Source organism: Leuresthes tenuis, unplaced genomic scaffold, assembly GCF_036924035.1.
Source record: "Leuresthes tenuis unplaced genomic scaffold, fLeuTen1.0.hap1 SCAF_17, whole genome shotgun sequence".
Lineage (NCBI taxonomy): Eukaryota > Metazoa > Chordata > Actinopteri > Atheriniformes > Atherinopsidae > Leuresthes > Leuresthes tenuis.
Window position 1 is genome coordinate 10747602 of NW_027325371.1, and position 22769 is coordinate 10770370.

The 22769-nt window shown below is 39.4% G+C and overlaps 2 protein-coding genes across 2 annotated transcripts in view; both read left to right on the plus strand.

The window, feature by feature from the left end:
* Window positions 1-147: 147 nt before the first annotated feature.
* qtrt1 (queuine tRNA-ribosyltransferase 1) lies at window positions 148-4278 on the plus strand. The gene is made up of 9 exons (XM_072369397.1): window positions 148-451; window positions 574-642; window positions 785-923; window positions 1033-1227; window positions 1515-1653; window positions 1738-1813; window positions 1910-2019; window positions 2320-2404; window positions 3007-4278. The coding sequence occupies exons 1-9, from the start codon at window positions 164-166 to the stop codon at window positions 3157-3159; spliced, it is 1254 nt and encodes a 417-aa protein (XP_072225498.1). The 5' UTR covers window positions 148-163; the 3' UTR covers window positions 3160-4278.
* Window positions 4279-5007: 729 nt separating this feature from the next.
* Window positions 5008-22769, plus strand: part of kcnt2b (potassium sodium-activated channel subfamily T member 2b) — a 37459-nt gene continuing 19697 nt past the window's right edge. Inside the window, exons 1-10 of the mRNA XM_072369473.1 lie at window positions 5008-5464; window positions 18088-18167; window positions 18464-18566; window positions 18854-18916; window positions 19746-19794; window positions 20245-20304; window positions 21049-21123; window positions 21297-21380; window positions 21766-21860; window positions 22529-22709. Coding sequence (XP_072225574.1) covers window positions 5376-5464; window positions 18088-18167; window positions 18464-18566; window positions 18854-18916; window positions 19746-19794; window positions 20245-20304; window positions 21049-21123; window positions 21297-21380; window positions 21766-21860; window positions 22529-22709 — 879 coding nt within the window. The 5' untranslated portion in view covers window positions 5008-5375. The remainder of the gene's footprint in view (window positions 5465-18087; window positions 18168-18463; window positions 18567-18853; window positions 18917-19745; window positions 19795-20244; window positions 20305-21048; window positions 21124-21296; window positions 21381-21765; window positions 21861-22528; window positions 22710-22769) is intronic.

Genomic DNA, 22769 nt, shown 5'->3' on the forward strand with positions numbered 1-22769 from the left:
ACAAAGTATTGTCGTCTATTGGCTAATTTTATTGCTTTTCATCAATATTTATTTTGATTGGTTACACTGGAAATACGTCCGCTTTACTCCAAAAGTAACTAATCTCTAATTGGTTGATACAACTGTCAGTTGCGGCCCCTCCCCGTCACATGGTCAGCTAAACATGGCTACCATCACAGAACGTGAAACAGATACAAATACTTCAGAAAACGGCATGTCTTTAAAGAAAGCTCTGTCTGCAGCCTCTCCTCTATCTCTGAGAATAATTGCTGAATGTCCAGTGACAAAAGCAAGAGCATGCGATTTGACACTGCCGCACTCCAATGTTAGCACCCCGGTTTTTATGCCGGTCGGAACACAGGGGACCCTGAAGGGAATCACTGTGGCTCAGTTGGAGAGTCTTGGGTGTCAGATTTGTCTTGGAAACACATACCACCTTGGTATGAGGCCGGTAGGTAATTCTACAATAATGACAGGTCCTTCCGCCTCCTGTCTGTTGGTCTGTTAATATCTGATAAAAAATGATGATTTAATTTTGTAAATGTTTTTCCATGTTATCTCTACTGCCTACAGGGACCCGATTTGATCGAAAAAGCCAATGGTTTACATGGGTTCATGAACTGGAAGAGAAATCTTTTAACTGTAAGTAGAGCTCTCCTTTCCTGAATCAATAAAAGAGGACTAAGATTTGGCAACATGGAAGGTTTTAATATTCATGGATATACAACAGGTAGTTGATGAGCTTTGTTTATGAGACATTTGTGTCTTTAACCTCTTCGAACAGGACAGCGGAGGATTTCAGATGGTGTCTCTTGTGGAACTCTCAGAGGTCACTGAGGAAGGGGTCAAGTTCGAGTCCCCCTATGATGGCACAGAGATCTTACTAAGTCCTGAGAAGTCCATCAGCATACAGAACAGTCTGGGTCAGTTATAATGAATGATCTCAAATCGATTTTAAATACCAATGATTTTCCCTTAAATTTTTCCAGTGGCTTACCGGCAACATTTCCTTGTTTCTTTGTGCCTTTCCAGGATCAGACATCATGATGCAGCTGGATGATGTGGTCAGCAGTACTGTGAAGGGACCACGGGTGGAGGAAGCCATGCACAGATCCATACGTTGGCTTGATCGCTGCATTGCAGCCAACAAAAATCCAGACAAACAGAACCTTTTTGCCATCATTCAGGGAGGACTGGATGCAGAGCTGCGTAAGGCCTGCCTGGATGGTAAAAAAAAATCCTGACCTATGTCTGTATACTGGTATTGACAAGCAACAGATGAATTAGATTATATGTGGAGCTATCTTAAGTTAATGTGTATGCCTTGGAAAATCTATTTATTTATGTTATTATGTCAAACAAATGACAGGCAACTTTTAAAAAAATGTGACAGTTTAGTATATTAAGTTGTCAAATTTAAATGCATTTTGCACGAAGATGTTGGGTGCAAATTGCATTTTGGCTAGATTTAAAGTTTGAACAGTTTCAATCTCAGGCTGTTTCTGTCTCTGTAGAAATGACCAAACGTGATGTCCCCGGTTTTGCTATCGGAGGCTTGAGTGGAGGAGAGGAAAAAGATGACTTCTGGCGGATGGTCTCTCTGAGCACTGACCACTTGCCGCGAGAAAAGCCTCGCTATCTCATGGGCGTTGGGTATGTTTGGCTGTGCAAACTAAAATTCATCACAACAACTGCCCCCGTTAACTGAGGAATTTGTGCCATCTTCGCGCACTGTAGGTATGCTGTGGACTTGGTGGTGTGTGTCGCTTTGGGATGCGATATGTTTGACTGTGTCTTCCCAACGCGCACTGCAGTAAGCTCTCTTTATCTCATAGTGCTAAGAAGTCGTTTGTGTCCACCTAATGACCTGGAACTGTGTTTTTAAACCGTTATATTTTCTTCCACTCAGAGGTTTGGCTCTGCTTTGGTACCCTGGGGATCTCTCCAGGTGAAACAAAAGCTGTATGCCAAAGACCTCCAGCCCATTGACCCAGACTGCCAGTGTCCCACCTGCAAGAGGTAAGTCATGAGCAGATAAAATTCCATGATGGCACCAAATTTCTCAAATCATTTTTCTTCAGCTGATCCTGAGAATAGGCTAATCTATGGTTGTGTCATGACAAATTTTGAGCCATGATTTAGTGTTTTTTTTTCAGGATCTGAAATTGTGGTAATAATATACCTACATTGATTAATTACTATAGTAAATAGTTACTTTAATTAAACTAGCTTAAATTATTTGACAATAAATGCAGGTTAAAAGAGGAACATGCTTGAAATGTGCTGCACTGTCAATAATCTTCCGGTTTTCTTTTTCAGACATAGTCGAGCTTACCTTCATGCTCTGTTTAAGAGTGACACTGCAGCCATGCATCATATCACCATCCACAACATTTCCTACCAGGTCAGTATTAGAAAACAGTATAATGCAACATATATATTTTTAAAACTAATTTTCAGAGACATTGTTTGTACGCTCCACATGATTTCCAATAAATGCCATCCTCACTCTGAGACATATCAGCCAGAGCCACATAATGTGTTTTCAAATGATTATATTCTTTACTCAGTTATGGCCATTGAATCTTTTATAATCTATGTTTTGTCATGGCACAAGCTTATTTTGTTACTCCAGCCTTATAAGATCAATATAAAAGCCTCATCTTTTGCCAGATGTGTCCCAAAAAATTAAAATCATATCATGACTCTATGATTTTTGATGTTTTTGAGCATTTCCCATATAAGTCAATATGGTGGCCATGTCTGTTTGATTCAGTGTTTAACGTCTCGTCATTGTTTAATAAATTCTATGAGATATTTACATATTAGCTCAATATGCTGCCGCAGTGACAGGTTTGCAAAAAAACAAGTATGCTCAGAGGATACTGACCTGCAGCTGACCTTATATACTCTGAAGGTGCACGGCAGGAGATCATTTCCCACTGCAGCTCTATAGTAATCACATTATGTTTTTTACCTCGCTTCATCAAACATTTCTCTTTGCAGCTCACCCTGATGCGCTCTGTGAGACAGAGTATTGTGGAGGGCCGCTTCCCTGAGTTCATACGGACATTCATGAAGCGAATGTTTCCCTCTCGTGATCAGTACCCCGGCTGGGCGGTGGACGCTTTAGCTTCTGTCAACGTGACTTTTGAATAGAGCTTTGAAGGCACCCAAATGGAGAAGAATATCAGAGACTGAAAGAAAGCTTTTGTACCATTTTAAATGACCTTTTTAGAGATGAATGTTTTCTACTCTTTCTTTATGTTTGTTGTGCATTTTCACTTTGGCTGCTGGTGAGGAGATCTGTTGTGAAAAAGACTGACAGTCTTCTGCAACAACCTGCAAATTGTCCTAATACATTGTTAGATTAAACAGTGTTTCAATGAGGTTTAAAACACATGAACCATCTCCTCTGCTGCACTCTGATACTTTTTGTTGTTACCGTGTCTACACAGCTATGCCCACCCCATTTTTATTTTCCTTTTTCCTTTGGTTTCTTTGTGCTGGAATATATTACACGGATGTCATTTTTGTTATAGCTCTATTTGTCTGTTTTGGTGTTTTAACCTGCATCTTAACATATTCATAGGTGCCAAATCCCTACTTAAACTGGTAAAATGCCATCTGCAGGATGGATATTTGCATCATAATAACCACCAGAGGGCGAAATAGATGCAGCCTGAATTATATGTATAGAGTATAAAGCAGGTCAGCCGTCTCAGAATTAATGAATCCTACAATAACAATAAGGTTGGGCATTTAAAATCAGATGTAGGAGAGCACAAACACTGACATCAAATTACTTAAAGTCCAAACTCTGCATCTTTCTAAACGGCATCAAATGATTCTTATGATCTAATGCTTTTCATTTGAACAACAGGCACTTAACCTTTTCAGCTCTCTGTATAAATGTGTTGTTTGGGGCTCACAGGAGTACTGCTGTATCAAGGCAAGGTTATGGTTCATTATTATTAATTAATGGAAGTTAATTTGAATAACACCTGTTATCTAGGGCCTCCTGTCAACAGTCTTCCTAAGCACCACATTTGAATTTCATTACTCCTTCTGTTATGACCAGGGCTCTGCAGGATTAATCCTGTTTAATGTTCTAAATGGCAGACAAACTAATATGTATACCGCAAAAGTGTAGCGCTGCATTACAAATTGTGAGTTTGTCGCTTACCGACGATAGTTGGCAAGTGATGTGCCCTTAATTACATGTGTTTATTCATTAGTCACTGGAAGAGATAAATAGAATATTCATGACGAATGTCAGATAATACAGATGTCATATAGCAACTTTTGTAATTTTACATTGTTGTGGCGCACGTTCAGATAAACATTGAACATTGTTTATTTATATATATATATTCGAACAGATTACTTTGCTCCTATTTGATTAAAATGTGTTTTTATACATCCTCTGCTTCGACTGAGTGTCTTAATTATATTTGGCACATGGATGAGAGAGCAGCCGCAGTCTGAGCTTAGTTGGCAAGCCGTGCAGAATCATGTTAAATGTCTCAAAATGAATATACACGACAGAACCGTGGCACTAAATTGGATGGGTTCCCATGTATATTTCAGCAAGGTAGTTCTCATCAAAACAAATATATCTGCGCAAGCTGACTCTCCAATGACCGAAGTATGTTACGTTTTAGAAAAACACTGTCAAAATTAAAAAAAAAACAATAGAGCTCATGCAGATGTAACAAATGTGACACACGTAAGAGTCGTTAGACACTCACGACTGAGATCCGCGCAGGTCTCCACAGTATGATGGCAATTTCAAGGGATCACGTGTGTACGTGAGACAGATTGGAGAACAGTATTACAGTCATAATTCAACGAAGATATCGATGAAAGGCGCTTATTGTTCATTGTTGTTAACTGCTTTGAGAGAGTTAGGCTTTTGTCAGTTATCGCTTTTGTTATCCTTTAAATGAAAACTCGTTGCAACTGCACACTGTTTCCTACAGGTTCGCTGTCAGTGCGTCCATGTGGAGCTGAGGCAGGGAGGATGCCGTTGAGAGAGACAACCAGTTGCTCTCCAGCTGTCACAGTAGCCTAAAAGTGGAGCCTCCCTACGCACCAACGGATGAGCATCATCGACCTGTTGCCTCCGTGTGAGGAAAAGTAGAGCTGCATTTCTTTGATTAAATTCCCAAATAAAAGAGGGCGTTTTTTCTCTATTAAGGTGGGAGGTTGAAGATACTGCCATGAGGCGGATCAATGTATTCGTTATTAATTTACGTTTTGAATAGCAGAAGGACGAGGACTGGAGTTGGTTCTGGAGGGGACCACCTCGTTGGTGTGGAAGTGCGGTTTGCGGTGGTATTTGTCCCTATTTCTGTGATTTGAGGAGGCGGAAAATGGTCGAACTGGAAAAGGAGGTGCTCCCCCTGCCCCCTCGGTACCGGTTCCGAGACCTGTTGCTCGGGGACTGGCAGACCGACGACAGGTGAGAATGCAGCTACTCGCAGCGTTTACGCACGGCGCACTGAATCCGTTGCGCATCTGTGAAGCACAAGACCTTAAAATGAAAAACTATTCAGCTGTTTTGTGTCTGCATTTTCTGTCTCTGACCTTAATGATTTAGGTGTATTTCCTGTCTGCAAAGTAGCTATGCTGAAATGGAGACTGCAACAGGTTACTCGTTTTTCTGTGTGCGCAGAAGCAAGTGTTGCTAATTATAAAATGAAACTGTCACGCCAGAAGGGAATATGCAAATCAAGCCAGAATAAAACAAACAATCAAAGGAAATATACAGGCTAAATGCCAGTTTCATAACAATTATTAAACTTATTTGTGTTCTCGTTAACAGAGGCGCATCTGAGCAAATGTGCAAATTTGAAACATCCAAAAGTCATTCGGAGGAATCCACCAGCAATGAGATGAAGAATAAATACTATAGAGAATGCCTACAGTCTTGCCTATTTTTTTCTTTCTCACAATGACACATTTCATTAGATTTACGTGAAACGTCTACTACCTGGACCAGAAATTTCAAATGAGTACTCTTGGTAGCTGGCAGTTAACCTTTCCTTACACTCCATTTGCAGGGCAGCAGATTTGATGTGCTATATGATATGTGAGGCTTAATTCGGTCATTTAATCATGCTGTCAAATGGAAAATCTTAACCTCCATTTCACGCCTGATGTCGCTTGTTGCTAGGTGGGAATGAAGCCCCAAACACCTGCTTGTGGACTTGAGTGGCTGTTTCAAATCAGATAATTGAGGGAACTTGAGATAATCAAGTCCACACATTAGATGTATTTAGGACTGAGACACTGTTATTACATTGTTCATGACAAGGAGTCTTTTAAAATAAGCTTAAAGCATCCAGTATTTTTCTTCCAAGTGATAAAAACACTGCCATGGAGGCTGTCTCATCCCTGACCTGTAGAAGGGTTGGAGGCTGCTCAGTTAAAGCCTAAACAAGTCTGTTCTTTCTTGCTGTGCCCCTCTGGCCTTCTGTGATTTGTTATGTATTGCCCAAGGACTCATGTTCCAGTGCAGTGTGACCTCAGTCACCTGATTACAGAGGTTTTTCGTACTTGCCTCTTGGAAATCCATGAGGAAAAACCCTAGAAGTCTACAGCTACCTAATCTATCTATAAGAGGAAATAGAATATAACAGCTGATGACAGCACAGTTGATGATTTTGCTAAGTTTACAATGTAGAAACGTAAACGGTGTCGGGTGGAACTATAGTTCCATTAATTTGGCTAGTTTTGGGGTGCTGAGATAGTTGGAGAGGACAGCGTTGATGTCATTGTCATGTCTTTTGTTTCACACTATAAACGCATGATGTGAATTACTGTTTTTTTGTTTGTTTTAGGTTATTCCTGGTCTTGATCACGTAAGGTCTCCAGAAAGCAAAGAGTTCCCAACTAATGTTTACATTTGCTGTGTATTTTCTATTCATTTAAAATATTCTAGAGAATGATATCTAGCACATGTGCTCTACAGAAATGTTAAAAAATCATTTTAACCCTGTAGAAATAGTTTATTTTGCCACACATCTGAACAAGCTTACATCAGTGCTCTTTGAAACAGTGCCTATTAATGATAGAGGTATATTAGAATAACTTTTTTCATCATTAAAAAAAAGGAAATTAAAATGATTACAAATAAACAAAAAATCTGTTTCGTCACATAAAGCTCTACAGGACTCAGAAAATGGTTGTTGATACTCATGAATCTGGCAACAAATTTACAAAGACTTCAAAGTGATTTAAAAATAATAATTTGTCAGGAAAAATGTTCATAGTTGGTATATATTTTGATAAGCCAGGACTCTGTGCCTCTGCAAATTGAGCCCAAAAGAGATTGGTTTTGATAATATTAAATAAAAGTAAAAAAAAAAGCAAATACATTTCCAAGAGCCCAAATAATTCATTACAGCGTCTGCATGGAAGATGCGGAAGTAAAAAACTTTAGCTGTACAGTTAGCTAGTAAACATAGACCTAAGACTGTAGACTTGTTTTGCCACAGCAACAAAAGACATACCATGAGGTCATGTTGGCGAAATATACTATTTCAGAAGAATTACCTCATACCAGGTGGGGTTACTTTGCTGCCTTAGGGACTGGATAGTTCTCGGAATCATTCAACAGATCAATGAACCTATGCACACAAACAAATTCACAAAGTAGAAGTTCAGAAAGAAGAACAGGAGATGGATTGGTCTGGTTAAAGCTCATATTTGATTCCCATTTAAGTGTTGCAGGGGGAGTTGAAACAGGCAGGACTTCAAAGAAAATCCTCAAACCTTTAGCATCTGAAGGAAAATTTGCAGGGAAGATGGCCAAAAGTTTCAGTGAGCAGATGTCCTAAACAGCTGGACAATTATGAAAAATTTCTAAGCTACGTTTTCCAAAGGGGGCTTTAGCTACAGAGGCTAAGGGTGTACTTGTGTTTTTTTCCTAAGAAGATTGTGCCATCTGTTGATGCCATCTAAGTATGACGTATATCCATGTTCAAATTTAGAGAAAGTCAACCATTTCCGTGTGATGTTTTTTTGTTTGTACCAGTTTTGGATGGTAGTTTAGTAAAGATGAGGACTCTATGCAGGAAATTTGCCTCTCCATACCTCTTGTTTGAGTGTTTGCCACTCTGTGCAGAAATGTTTTCATCCTCAAATGTTCAGACACTTCTGACAGAGGGTAGAGCGGTCAAGCAGAGGCGCATATGTCGTTTTCAGTGCAGAGGGAGTTACAGCAGCTATGAAATGGACTGATTAGATAGAAGGTGAGAGCTGTGATTGATAGTGACACATCCTTAATTACAGCTGAATCACACAGAGTTTATCTGCCACGTTCCATAAATCCTGGAGAACCTTTGCTCATTTCTAACATACCATTTTGCACTAGTGTTCAGGTTGCTCTGAACAGTATGACTAAATCCTAGCTCAAACATCAGAATGTCAATATGTGTATGCAAAACTTATCTCAATGAGACATATGGCGACACTCTGCTCTGGATGAAATTAACATTACTGAGCCCAATATTGCCTCTTCTGTCACCCGCTGTGGGTCTTCTCTTTCTCCACCTCTCCCCTCAGCTTGCATCTGTGTGTGTGTGTGTGCGTGTGTGTGTATCATATGTCATCCTCCTTTAACATTCATCCCTCCTCTTTCACTATTTTCTGCATTTTGCTTCTGATTGAAGTGTCTCTAATTCTAAGCTCTGCTCTTTTTCAAAACCTCTCCTAAAAGAATAGGGGAATGTGTTGAACTGTTCAAGGGTTCTTAAGTGAATACATTTCTGAAATAATTTTTTTGAAAATATGGAAATTGATTTTGATCATTCCTTTCCTGTTCTCTTATCCATTTGATTGGACAGTACTGGTGCCTATAGTGCATGGCTCCTTTATCAGCCTCTGTCAGTGCTTTTATTTTATTCTACTTTGGCTAGAACATACAGAACTACAAACAGATTAGATTTAGTCTTTGACATTTCATCATTTGCTGTTTCTTATTTTTGGCAACAAACAGAAATAGAAATTGGCTCAGTTATCTTTCGGGAGACTGAAACAAGAATTTGAGTGGATATCTGCTGCTAAAAGTTTGGTTATCGCAGTCAGTTATTCTTACTTCTCAGCTCATAACTTTGATCAAAGTTGAGCGTGGTAATTGATCACTATGTAAACATTTGTCTTTCTCTTGCAGTCAGGGACAGAGAAGTAGCAGCATCTTGATGTCTGTTCTGATCACGCGAGCGCCATTTACATTTTCTGGTAGTGAGTCAGAGGCTTCTGTTTTGAGGAAATGCCAGATGACTAAACAATTAATGCAGATCTTCAACAGTCTGGTTTTTACCTAAATTACTTGCTATCAAGCCTTTAATTTGATTAATTATTTTTGATATTGATATTTGCCAACAAATAAACAGAAAATCTATGACATAAATCACCTAAACTGTCCCTGATGCCTATTTTCTAAAAGGGAACTGGTTATTTCTTCATTTGATAACCATAAAAAGAAAGTAGTTTCTGGTGTGATTTCCAACATTTTATGGTTTCCAGCTTTGCAGAGCAATGCAAAATTCTTCTTAGAGTTAATAGTATGGTCTTAACAGTCCATGAATGCACACATGACTCCCATTACAGATTCACTTGTATGACTAATTATTTGTGATAAAAATTTAAAGTATTCCAAGTGAATTGGAATAGAACAGTCACCCCAGCTCCACAATAGCCTCAGTGGGAGCTTTCCAGGATTACCATACAAATTATAGGCCTTTGTCCTTAAAACAATTTCTTGTTGGCTGTCGCCTCCACATTTCTGCTCCCTCAATCTCTGTCTCAATCACTCAGCACCATCCTTTTCCTCTATCCTCTCTCTTGATTCTTCCCATCACATCTTAAACTATTAAAGCTACCGTGGAGCATGATCCATCAGTATTGCCAATATTCATTCCAATTTGTCTTAAAATGCTTCAGTTAGTCTTTCGGCTCTCATGCAAGGTTCAGTCCTGCAGCACTTTAAAAAGCTGACAACTATCTCTGTCCTGAAATGGGGATTCATGAATGTATAATGCATCATCTCTACTCTGCCATTTTTTTTTGTCAATACACATAGTGCATATGTTGAACAGACTTCATGACTCCTGCCGATGTATTGCTGATGTTTCAAGAAAACAGCTAGACTGAGATTTCCTTTACAAAAAAAAAGAATAAATAAAAAACTTGGGATCTGCATGTTTGATGGGAAGCTTCGGGCTTTGGGTAATAAAATCAAAAGTATCAGTTTCTAAAAATTGTAATTATTGTAGGCAAAAAAGAAACAAGTACGGCTGAATATTAAAGATAAGTCTGTTTGAGAACAAATTAGATGGCCTGCTGGGAGATGGGAGGGCTCACATTTAGTCTAAGCATGATCCTGGTGCAAACAGTACTGTGAACATAAGCCACTGCTGCGGTTGTGAAAAAGCCTTGCACAGGGAAGACATTACCTGCAGGCAGAGTGAGTGATAGTTTGGTCATACAGTCACCCCCTGCATCCTGTTGCTTTATATAACTCATATATAACTATATAACATATATTAACAGAACGCTTTCTCTTTTAATTTCATGATGAGCAATAGCCTGAGGTTGTAGTGAGAGCAGAGCCAGTGCAGGTTTTTTCCCTGATGGTCTTCCAAGCTTGTGGTCCTTTTATTTTTATGGTACTTTTTACAATCACTGTGCCATAATAAGTGAGATATTAAATGCCTAAACCAGCTTTTCAGATTAAGCCAAGCACTGTCAACACTTAAGTGCTTTCTTGCTGTGGGTAGTAAAACAATCATAGGGTTAATTAGCATGTGTCCGACCACTTTGGAATTTTTTGAAGCCAAAAGCCCCAAGGCATCAGAATTGGGCCAGGGAGTGTTGTTAGGAATCACAAAAACAGTTGCCCTCTAATTGTTTTTCCCTTACTCCCAAACTAGGTTAGCCATATTCACCACAGGAGTTGTCTTTCTAATCCAAGAAGCTTCAGAGACACCAGGGACAGACAGAAAAGAGGATTCCTTTTATGTATCACTCCTTTTGCATCGAATGTCATTCTCAAAGAGGTGATTTGAAGACCGCTGTGATAAAAGATTGAAATCTCACACTAATCCAATCAAATGTTGAATGTCCATGCATATATGAAGCTGATGCAATCTTGGGAGACAAGGAGATAGGATGGCATTGCTAGACTTTCAACAGAATTGTGTGCCAAGTCAAGCCCTTCATGATAAGACAAATGAATCCAGTCAGCGCTAAGCCCAAAGTGTGCTGTTCTCTGAGTTAAACTGTTAACAGGAACTGTAATCCACTGGATCAACTTTAATGTTCCATTCTTGCTTCAAGTAAACAAAGTAGACTGCATTAATGCATCAGCAGATCCTGCTTTAATTATAAACAAGCAGCGAACGATCATCTCGGGGAAGGTTGAGGCTAGGCCGGTTACATCAGGGAGCAGGGGTGGGCGATGACTGAAGCATCTGCACCGATGACGTATGGAAAGGTTTAATCTATGGGAGGGTTATCTAGGAAATGGTTCGGAGAAAAGGCTGCAGTACATGAGCACTTATAGCTAATACACCATAGGTTAAAATTTATGTCTCGTGTAAACAATAGTGGCAACTGGGATTAAAAAAAAAGTGATTCATGGAGACATGAGAATAGGCATGTAAGAGTGTAATAAGTCATGAGATAGTTTTTTTTTTTCTTTCGTGAATTGAGACTCATTTAGAGCGACTCTTTAAGGTCTCAGTCATAATTATGCTATCATAAAAGTACTCGCCTGTTTTATTGAAGTGTTAAAATCAATTCCATAAAAGCAGTGAGTGGTACTGAAAAATTGTGTTAATTTCTTCTGACTCTTCAGAATGCAAGGCATGAACCCTTGCATTGTAACTCTTAAAATAATAAATGTGCCTTTTAGTCAAATAAATGGATTCCTCTTGAGCAGGGATATGTACACAAAGTCTCATACTTTTCCAACTGCCATCATTGCTGTCTTCTGTGTGTGACTGTTGTGTTTCTGGGTCAGTTTACAAGCTGTCCTGTTGGCCATTGCTTGGATGAAGCAGAGTACACCTTCCCTCTCTCAAAATGTTAGAACAGCCCCATGGGGGATGTGCAGTTTATTTGCCTCTTTTCATTTGACTGAATGGATCTGTCTTCATTTATCATTGCTTGTCATTGATCTTTGTCTTTTTGTTACAAATTACCCCCTCTCCTCCTATTTGTCCTAAACTGTGCAGCTTAGTAAAATAATATTTGTATTGTAGTGATTTTTGGTGTTCTCATTAAGATTAAACATTTTAATTAATTATATGCCTTACAAAATCTAATCTGTTCGTTTTAGAGGTCATTAAATGAATGCCAGGACAGATGTTTTGGAGACGTTGTAGCAGAACAAATAGATTTTTCCACATAAAAATATAAATAATAGAATTCTTAACTAGTTAGTTTATGTTAGTTTTAAGTCTAATTACTATCTATTGTATCAATATTCTTAATGTAATTTTAAATGTAATTTTATAAACTATACAGTGGGAAACCTATCCCCATTTCAAATCCTTTTTTTAAAAAGATTTTCATCCACTGGGTTAATGAGTCCTCCAACTGAAATAGTAACATAATGTTTTTGCTCGTATTCATCAATACAGCTCATAAGGATGTCCTGTAAAATGCTGCCCCTATTTACAGCATAAGGGAAATACAACTCATATGAGTGTTTCCACATCAGAACAGATATCATTTTCAAATCTTTTGTTTAAGAGGCCACAAAGTCTTCATACGGGTGGTTGGATGGAGCTGCTAAGCGCTGCACTTTTAAACACGGGCCTTTACGAAACCCTCTTGTCACCTTGTCAACACGTTTGAGTTTAGGCAATGACTTTACCTGGTCTGATTTAGAAAAAGATCAGCCTGCATCTGATTGGCCTGAGAGGGGGTACAGCCCACCTGCTTTTAAGGGACAATGTCCTCCTCCAAAAATTACATAAAAAGAATATGCTACCTCTAGTGGCTGTAAGGGCATCTACATATGAAGGATAAAAAATACCAGCCATGACGGGTTGCATTGTAAAAAGAATGTATTTTAGACCTAATGCCGATCATTTCCTAACCATGTAATCATATGTCTAAATTCAACCAGGAAAGGTTTTAGTAGTATGTTGTGATGATGTTGGTCTCAATCTCACCTCTCATTGAGACCCATGGTTGAAAGTGCAGTTGTTGTCTCTCTCCGCTCCTCCCGATGAGGTCTTTGTGGTTTGTCAAACAAAAGACTTGAGATTGACACCTGCTCTTCTATGGAAATGCTCATATGACTCATATTTCCCTTTGTAGGGCCAGTTCTTACAGGATGCTGTTATGAGACGTATCAAGGGGTATGAAAAAATAACCTATATAACGTTTTCAGCTCAGCTGGAAGACTTGTTTCATGGTAAGAGAGATTGTTTGAACTCATATAATACACAGACCAAGAGCTTGATAGCATTAGCATATAGCTTGACAGCCATATGATGCGGATAGGTCTAGAAATATTTGGAAAGTGACACAATTACAATACACAGGGAGAATAACCCAAAGCTTACAATGAAATGGTTTTTGAAGGTGAAGAATTTGAATATTCTCCTTTAACTCACTCAGGAAGCTTTTCTTAGATCAGTTAAACTGCATTTTATTTGCTTAAAACATAAATAAAACCAAACCCTACAAACAATTAGCTTAAAACAACTGCAGTAAAGGCCTTGTAAAGTTATGACAGAGGGGGAAACACATTTGTTGCTGATATAAATGGGTTACAGACTTTTGTCATTACCTGCAAATCATTCCAGACAAATATTTTAAAATTAACATTTTATTCACGGTTATGTTAATTCATCCAATTACATTTGAAGCCCTAAGAAAGAGGGAGATAATTATTACGGAGCTTCAATTCTTAAACCCTTCATCTAGTCTGAATATGAATACCATGAATTAATACCGAGAGTCTCCACTTCACATCTATAGCCATTATAAAACTGTAAAACTTAAATATGTTATGACTACACCTAAAGTTAAAAAAAAAATCTGTCAGTGCTCAGAAATTTTTCTGACATATATGTACATGCCATATTTTAGAAACGAGTTTCTCTCCTTAAACTGACTGGAATAAATTCTGACAGCAGCAACTTGGCAAACTCTTATGTTGTTAAGAAATACATCAGTGTGAACCCGACCTCATAACAAAATATGTAGTAGCCTTGGTGGTCCACAACACAAAACATTACAATTTTACAATAAGGCTAGGCTAAAAGAATTACACAATTGCTATGTTTTCCTTACTGATTTCTATATACGGATGAAGCCTATGGATCCTATGTCATCTTGTCACTATGTATTGTCTCTCGACGACGAGTTACATGAATCCATTCACATTTAACTTCTCACAGTGTGCTTCATCGTGTCCATCATTCAAGTCTCCTACAAGTTCCACACCATTCAGATTTTTAAAGAAAGAGCAGATGATAAAAGATGTTGTGAACTTCTATACAACACACCACATGTTATGCATTCTACTGTCTTTATCCTTTAGTGCTGCTCGCTGACTTAGGATTTATCACAGTTGTACTTTTTTTGTGTGTCTCACTCATAAATGGTTATGATTAGGAGTTAAATGATTAAGGCTACAAATAAGATATGTGATTTACATTTAGATGTAACAAAATCCACGGTTAAAAAGATTTACTTGCTTAGGGCTTATGCATTTCACTATTAATAGAATGTGATTACCATCATGTCACATGGAGACCATATAGAAAACAACACCCTACAGATTTGTCATCATTTCACACCATTATGTTTCGGAGATGTGAACATCTATGATGGGGCAACACAAACAGTGGCAACAGGTTATTGCAACATAATATGAATATCAAATATCACAATATCAAAACCACAAGAAGATTAAGTGATTAACACTTATCTCCCTCTTTCAATGTTTCTGTTGGGGAACCCTGGTTTCTGACAATAATGATATTTTGATACATTTCACCCACCTAAACAGTGCTGCAGAATAATCTCACACTATAGATGGGAACAGCCTCTATTTGTCAAATAAAAAAAAAAGAAAAAGGAAAAAAAGCCACGCCACAAAAACTGATTAGAGACGAGTAACTCAGCAAAGAGCTCAAGGTGTTGGCTTACCAATATGTGACAGCTACAAAGCTAATTCACACACCTTAGTTGTCCAGAGCAGCCATGACCATCAGAAAAAAGTTGGATGTGTTAAAAGTGTGCGCGTAATTTTTTTCTAAAAATCTTTTTATCTTAAAAAGAAAAAACTTTTTTTTTTACTACTAATAACAGCTTGTACTCAAGTTATTATGAACTCCATAAGTTTTTTCTTTTTATACAAATCCACATTATCAGCAGGCATTTGCTATATCTGTTTTGTATTCTGTTTAACTTGTGTCACCTTTTGTCTACTTAACCAGTGAGAATATTGTTTCTGAGTTTACTGTTAAGGTTGTGAGCCAGTGCCGTGCTGCTGTGCACGCATAGATTTGGGTTTCTTTAGTCTCTTCCAGTGTGTCATTAGATGGCCAGTGCTGTGTCATTATGGAGCGCAGGCATGGGTGGAAGCAGCAGGAGAACAAGTTCAGCAATCTCTCTCTCTCTCACTAAGATCCTCCTCCGCACGTCTCCTTCTGTCCGCCTGTCCATCTGTCTGTGTCTGCTTATTTTTGTCCATTTATACTCTCTCCCTTTCACACGTGTACATGTAAATGCAAATTCACTCCTAAGAGAGGTTTGAAATCATAATTCCTTCTCTATAAGTTATCTTGTTTCCTGTTATTAAAGCTACACGTTTCACATTATTGGAGCTAATAAGATCATCTTTATTGGCTCTGAGTAGGTAATTAGCTATCGTGCCGAAATGCCTTCATGATGTGCTTGTGAGTCTTTTGTTTTAAAATTCTGATTTTTTTTTTTTTATCTGTTTTTCTTCACCATTCTCCCCTTCAATTAAAGATCCCTAATGTCAATAATAATGGCTATAAACTGGTGTAGCGAAACGGCTTCCACTTAAAGGAAACACATTGGGGCAAGATGACCTGAAATATTCTTGTCACAAGAAGACATCATAGCGTTTTCTCACAGAGTTTGAAGAGGCTTTGAGGGATGTAGAAATAGTGTTAAAGCAGCAATAGATGGGAAAAATGTAACAGGAGATATGGAATCCAGCATTGAAACAATGTAATCATCAGGCGTCATGATGCATGAGATAAGCACGTGGGACACATATCTGATGAATGTGGTTGTAAAAGAACACATAAGCTTGAGGGAAAGAAAACATTCAAATTTACGAGGATGGTAATGAGAAAGCTGCCAAAGTTGAAGTTTCTAGAAGAAGAACAATACGGTGAGGGAATTACAGCTGTAGGAACAACACTATATATGCATTTCAATGCATAATATCATAATTTTGGAAGTACAGAATAGTATAGGTGTCTGGGAAGTATATGTAGTTTTTATATAAGCATATGTATATATTTTGTAGATATTATCCATACATTTATTCTAAGATATTATTAGTTAGATGATTTAAGAAATCCTAAATGAAGAAAGACTGATTATCATTCCTGATGGTGATGTTTAAAGGACGGCTGGATAAAGTAGGTCTGAGGTCGCCACTTTCATTTTGTATTTGTAGTGTCTGTTATGTTTGACCACAAATAAAGTAAAAAAGTTTTTGCTGAATTTTTTTTTTAACCACAAGAAAAACATCTATTTTCTTGTCAGAAATGTACAATCACACACACTTGTACCCTTTCAAGATGTGGAACTGTGCAGATCCGCATGTTTTTTACATTGTTCAACATGAGTACAAAAGCATTATTGTCAGAAATTTGCTCAGAGCAAAGGGAGCCATCAACAAGTTGCAGCGGGACCATCAGCTCCAATGGATGAACACAATTCACAAGTATGTGTTTGCTCATATCTGCTCTTCTGAGAATGAAAGAGAAGATAATGAATTCTGTGTTGCCATAGTAACAGAGAAAAGTTACCCCACAGCCCCAAATGTTGGTTTGGTTGTGTTCTGTGTGTGTTAGCCCATGCAGGTTGTTGGTATAGTATCTATCTAGAAACCTGGGAGGACCCCTCACCCCTTAACCTCCCACACCCCACTGCTCCATCTTCCTCCTGTTGCAGGCAGGAAAATGGACTGCAGTTGTTCTATCTGTCTTTCATCTGCTGGTAAAAGTAAACAAAAAAAATACGCCTGGCCAAACGCACTGGTATTTCATCCCTGACCTGAGTCATCCACTCTTCCTTCCATAGGATGAAAGGAGAACTATAGAATACTCACCTAAAGTGGCCAGACATGAAATACAGCCACCTGCTGTCTGTCTGATTATGTGGGTCTACACATGTAAGCACATGTAAAAGGCGCCAGAAAAAAAAAAATACTCTTAGTCATCTCCACGATAACTCTCCACGAGAATCCATATCAGGTGGGCATGTGAGTGGTCTGATAATACTAATGACCTGGTAGCAGGTGTGTATTTTATGACTGGGTTTGTACTGAAGGTGTGTGTGTGTCCCTCAAACAGGAGGGTGCTGGACTGGAAAGGCAGAAAGAGCAGTAATTATGGTCTCCCATGTTCAGCAGAAACATCAGAGGGAAGTAATTTGTTGCTCTATATTTAATCAGTGGAGATAACGAGACTGACTGCAGCTGTCTGGGCCTATGGGCAGGCGGACAAGCTTGGACACCATTTCCTCCAAAACCCATTAGTCTTTAATACAGCCAGCCACATTGTCTTATTTCCATATTTTTCTGTGTTCAAATAATCATTATCACCTTTTCCATCTCCAATTTACTCAAGTATACACTTTCTCTTCCTCACCTTTATTCTATTTTCATACATCTCCCAGCCCTCCACTTGTTTCCTCGCCGCTGTCTCTTGACTTGACTTAAAAAAAAAGAAGTGTTTTATCTGCTTAGTCACCTGAAGCGTCTCCCGCGTACCTTTTCTCTTCTCTTCAGCACCTTCATTATCCTTATCTCTTTTATTGACTCTGCTCATCTCTCCATCCCTCTCTTAGGGTGCAGGTAGAGTTCTATGTGAATGAGAACACTTTCAAGGAGCGCCTCAAGCTTTTCTTCATCAAAAACCAAAGATCCAGTGAGTTTGCAGTGTTTAAGATCACACCCTGTCTGTGTGTAATCAGTTGTGAACTATCTTAGTGGAGGAGATGTGTTTCTTTTAAAAGCATTGTTCTTGCCCTGCGTTTCATCACCCATTATTCAGCTTGTCCTCTCCTAGTGACTGTGTTAGACTGTGTCTGTGTAGGGATAAAGACTGAAATGCAGTTTATTTTGCCCTGTTAGCCTTTAAAATGGCAATTCACACACAGTCACTTGATATGTTAAGGATGTCTTTGATTTTTAATGACCAATTATCTTCTTTTTGATACACAGGTCTGCGAGTGCGAATGTTTAATTTTGCTCTAAAAGTGCTGAGCTGCCTCCTCTACATTGTCCGCGTTCTGCTTGACAACCCACAAGAGAAGAGACAGGACTGGTGAGAAAAATTATGATAAAAGTGGCTTAATGAGGTGAAACAAAGTCTCTTGTGACTATGCAGGCCTGATAGCAGTCACAAGAGCACCGGGTCAATAGATGAGATGACAGTGAATATAAAGTATCTCGTAAAAAGGTTTGGATGTGAGATTACAGTGCGGCGAAGATGTATTTAGGAAAGTAAAGTGATTTTTAGGAAAGTAAAGTGAGTGGGTCTAGTGTTAGCAGGAGGTGTTTGACAATGAAGTTGCATTTATTGTTGTTTTTGTTGTTTTTCCCCTCCTGCAGTGTTAGCGGAGTTAACTGCACCAAACAAAACTCATCATCCCATCCCTGGAGTGAGTTTGACTGGTAAGCATGCAAGCTCTAATTAGGATTGATGGCTTCTGCTGGCAGACAAGGACTATGAAACCACACACCCCAAAGGACTGACATCCCCGACCCCGTCTCACCGGTCGGAAACATTGTATGGCACAATCAATGCAACTTCACTTAACTGATGCAATCCGCAATGTTGATATTAAGCAACACAGATCCACATTCATTTGTCACAATCCAGCAGTATAGATTACCTGACAACATAATATGTATGTAGTGTCTGTGCAGCCTAATCAACAACGATCTAGTGGAGATAAAGTATGTAATATACAACAACAGGGACAGAGGAAAACCAGAGAGTGTGCATGGACCCGAGGCTACGACATGTCTCCTGCTCAGGGACCTATTGATCTAATTGATGGCTAATGACACTGGCTAAGCTCTGGCTCCAAATGAATAAGGAGCCTGACAGAGTGAGCTCTGTACAGGGGCAGGCCGCCTTCTGCCGCTGGCAGCAGACTCATAGCATCAGTGGAGATAGCACTCATGGCAGCCATGATAAGCCCAAGGGTGTCTTAGAGGAAAAGGGAACAGCCTTTCTCTCACAAATAAGGACGTAAAATTGACTGTGAACATCACTGTCCTCCTACAATATGAGCACACCGTGGTTCAGCAGTAAAGAGCATAATTAAAGCAATAACATGAGTTGTGTTCATGGTCCCCGTTAAGTGTCACTGTGTTCAGCAGAGGAGTTCTATATATTCACCTTTTTAATGGCCCTTTGGACCTTTTTTGGACCTTTTTTTTGTTCATCCCTGCCTGATATCTTCTCTCTGTTCTTTCCCCTCCCTACACTTTGTAGGAAACTCATCATCTGGGTTGATAGACCTCTACCGCTGTGGGCACTTCAGGTCAGATACATGACTACACCCCTGTATAAACAGGCTGTTTACAATCATTTCTGTTTACAAGAATATAGAATATAGATGCATACCAAGAAATGTCTGCGTCTTTTTTATTCATTCATTCGCAATTACATTTAGGTCACATATTTTCAGGGCTTTAACACTAAACTCAGATAATTGTGCTTGGCATGAATTTACACTGGCAGAATGATTACACACATATACAGGTATAAAAGCAGACAACAGGCTGTCTCTTGCTTCATTTAAACCTATTCCCTCTGAAGCGCAAACATCAGCACACCCACTGATTCCACCCACGCTCTCCATCTCTTCGGCTCCTAATTTTTCTCTGCTCTGGTCTCTCTCTGACTATCTCGACTCTTCTCTCTGTCTACTCTCCCTCCGTGTCAGTACATTTGTCTCTTACTCCTTGCCCTCCCTCTCTCTTTTTTGCAGGTGCTTGTGGCTTTCATCAGCTTTTCAGAAACTATGTTGCTCGTGTACCTCAGCTACAAGGTGAGCCACTCACAGACCCCAATGGCCACTCTGAAGCCTTTTGTGATATATGTGACTATGATGCCCACATGAGTGGTGTGTGTGTGTGTGTGTGGAAAGGGTGTGGACTTGGATGGATGTGACATGCTTCAGTGTTATTTGTCCACTTTGCTCTCCTCTGTATGTTCACTTCTCTAAACTGATGTTTCTCTAAAGTGATGTTTCCTTTGCTTTTGCGGTTGGAGCGGCCTTGAAGCCTTCTTGCATTCTACTGTTATGGATCAGAAGGACTGTAGGGAAGGCCACTGTGTTGAAGCAGTGGGGGCTCTATCCATCAACGGGTTTCCCTGCCTTTGATGTACTTGACACTATAAGCCTATGAAGGGCTCACTCCACAGATTACTCTGGAGGCTAGAGGCCTTAGCATTTAGAGCTGACTGATTCCTGTGGACATACCCTGTGTCTGTCCACCTACACTAGTCAGATTCAGGTCAGCCACATCCAGGCAGCAGACGCATAAAAACAGCCATGCCTGACATCTTAATTGAACAGCAAGGCTCAGTGGAAACTGAGTAATGCTGCTTCTTTACACAAAGGACACAAGGGAGTTGTATAACTCTCATACATCCCTATCTGTTCTATGGTGCAAAAGCTCGTCAATTTGTCCCTTTCTGTTCTCAGCAGTCAGATCTGTTATGTGCTAATCCTCTAAGGTCACCAAGACAATGGAGTTTCCTGACCCCCACATGTGGTTTGTGTTTCCAGGGCAACGTTTGGGAGCAAGTATTACGTGTCCCGTTCATTTTGGAGATGATCAGCGCCATTCCTTTCATGATCACTGTGAGTGTAGAGATAAGTATTACTGAGCAAAGATAACATGGGAAGTCTCTCAGGCAACCGTTTTTTTTGGCTGAGAAATGGCACAGCACTCTTTGACAGCTCCTACAGTAATATCACAACAGGCACATACTCACATAATCCATTTCCTCACTAAAGAGTTTTCTTCTTGACAGGTGATTTTGCCCTCCTTCAAAAATCTCTTCATCCCTGTATTTCTCAATTGCTGGCTGGCCAAACATGCTTTAGAAAACATGATTGTAAGTAACACCCTAAGTCCCTATCTAGTTTTTCAATGCTATCATCTCAACAGCTGTGTTATGTTATTTTGTTGGCATGCAATTCCGCCCTTACCCTCCAATTTCAGCCCACCAGCTTTATGTTTAAAACTCTGCTATGAAAGTAGATTTATTAGAAAACAAACTAATGATTTGAACTTGTTCATGAATTTTTAAACACTCCCTGACTCTGTGTTTTGAAGAAATGTTTTCCCTTGCTGCTTTAAATATTCTAATAAGTTGTCATTTTCATCACATTCTGTAAAGCATTTTAATATTTCATCTATTTTCTTTTACTATCAGCTCAGTGCATTTATTCATTTATCAGCCCATTTCTGTATATTCATTTTTATCTGTTTCTCTACAGAATGATCTTCACAGAGCGATTCAGAGGACACACTCGGCCATGTTTAACCAGGTGGTGATACTTATCAGCACACTGGTCTGTCTCATGTTTACATGGTGAGAACCATCACTGCTGATGGGGGGGGCAACAAGTGAAGAATGACAAGATATTAAATGGAGATTGAATAGCAAGTGAACTGTATCTCAGCAGAAAAGGAAAAAAGATGAGAGGCATGCAATGGTGTGATAAATGCTGAGAAATAAGTCATACAAGAGAATGAAAAATGCAGCCACTGTAGCTAAGAGAACGAGTGGCTGAAAGCAGTGAGATAATTGGTTACTATGAGAGTGAGATGGTGCTCTTAAATGACAGCTGGTGATTGCTTCAGCACAGTGGAGGATGTGTCAGCTTGCTACATGTCTGCTACAAAAGTGTGAGCTAGTCCAGGAGATCCTACACTCTCAGCTGGAGTTAAGCGCTCTGCCCATTTGAGGGCTGACATTTTCCTGTTTAGCCTTCTGTAACTTCTATAAATATCTATATGTTAAAGATTATCAAAATATGTGCAGCTTACACACCTTTATGGAAAAAATTGCAATGAAGGTTTAAGCTCAAGCATGCATTCACATCCTATCTCTACACCAAAAAAAAGTCACACAGATATGCACAGGTGTGAAAAACAGATCCCCATGGCACCTAAACCTCACACAGCCTGTGAAGTCTCTTATGTGTTGTCTTGTTTTTGTACTGTCTCCCCGTGTTCCATCTTTCTGACCTCCATCAGCATCTGTGGTATCCAGCACCTCGAACGTGCGGGCAACAACCTGACACTTTTCGACTCGCTGTATTTCTGCGTGGTCACTTTCTCCACGGTGGGTTTTGGAGATGTCACCCCACAGATCTGGCCTTCGCAGCTCCTGGTAGTCATCATGATCTTTGTCGCCCTCATCGTGCTTCCCATCCAGGTGAGAAATTACAGTGATCATCTTTAATGCAAGTACACACAAGAAGATAAAAAGGTAGTA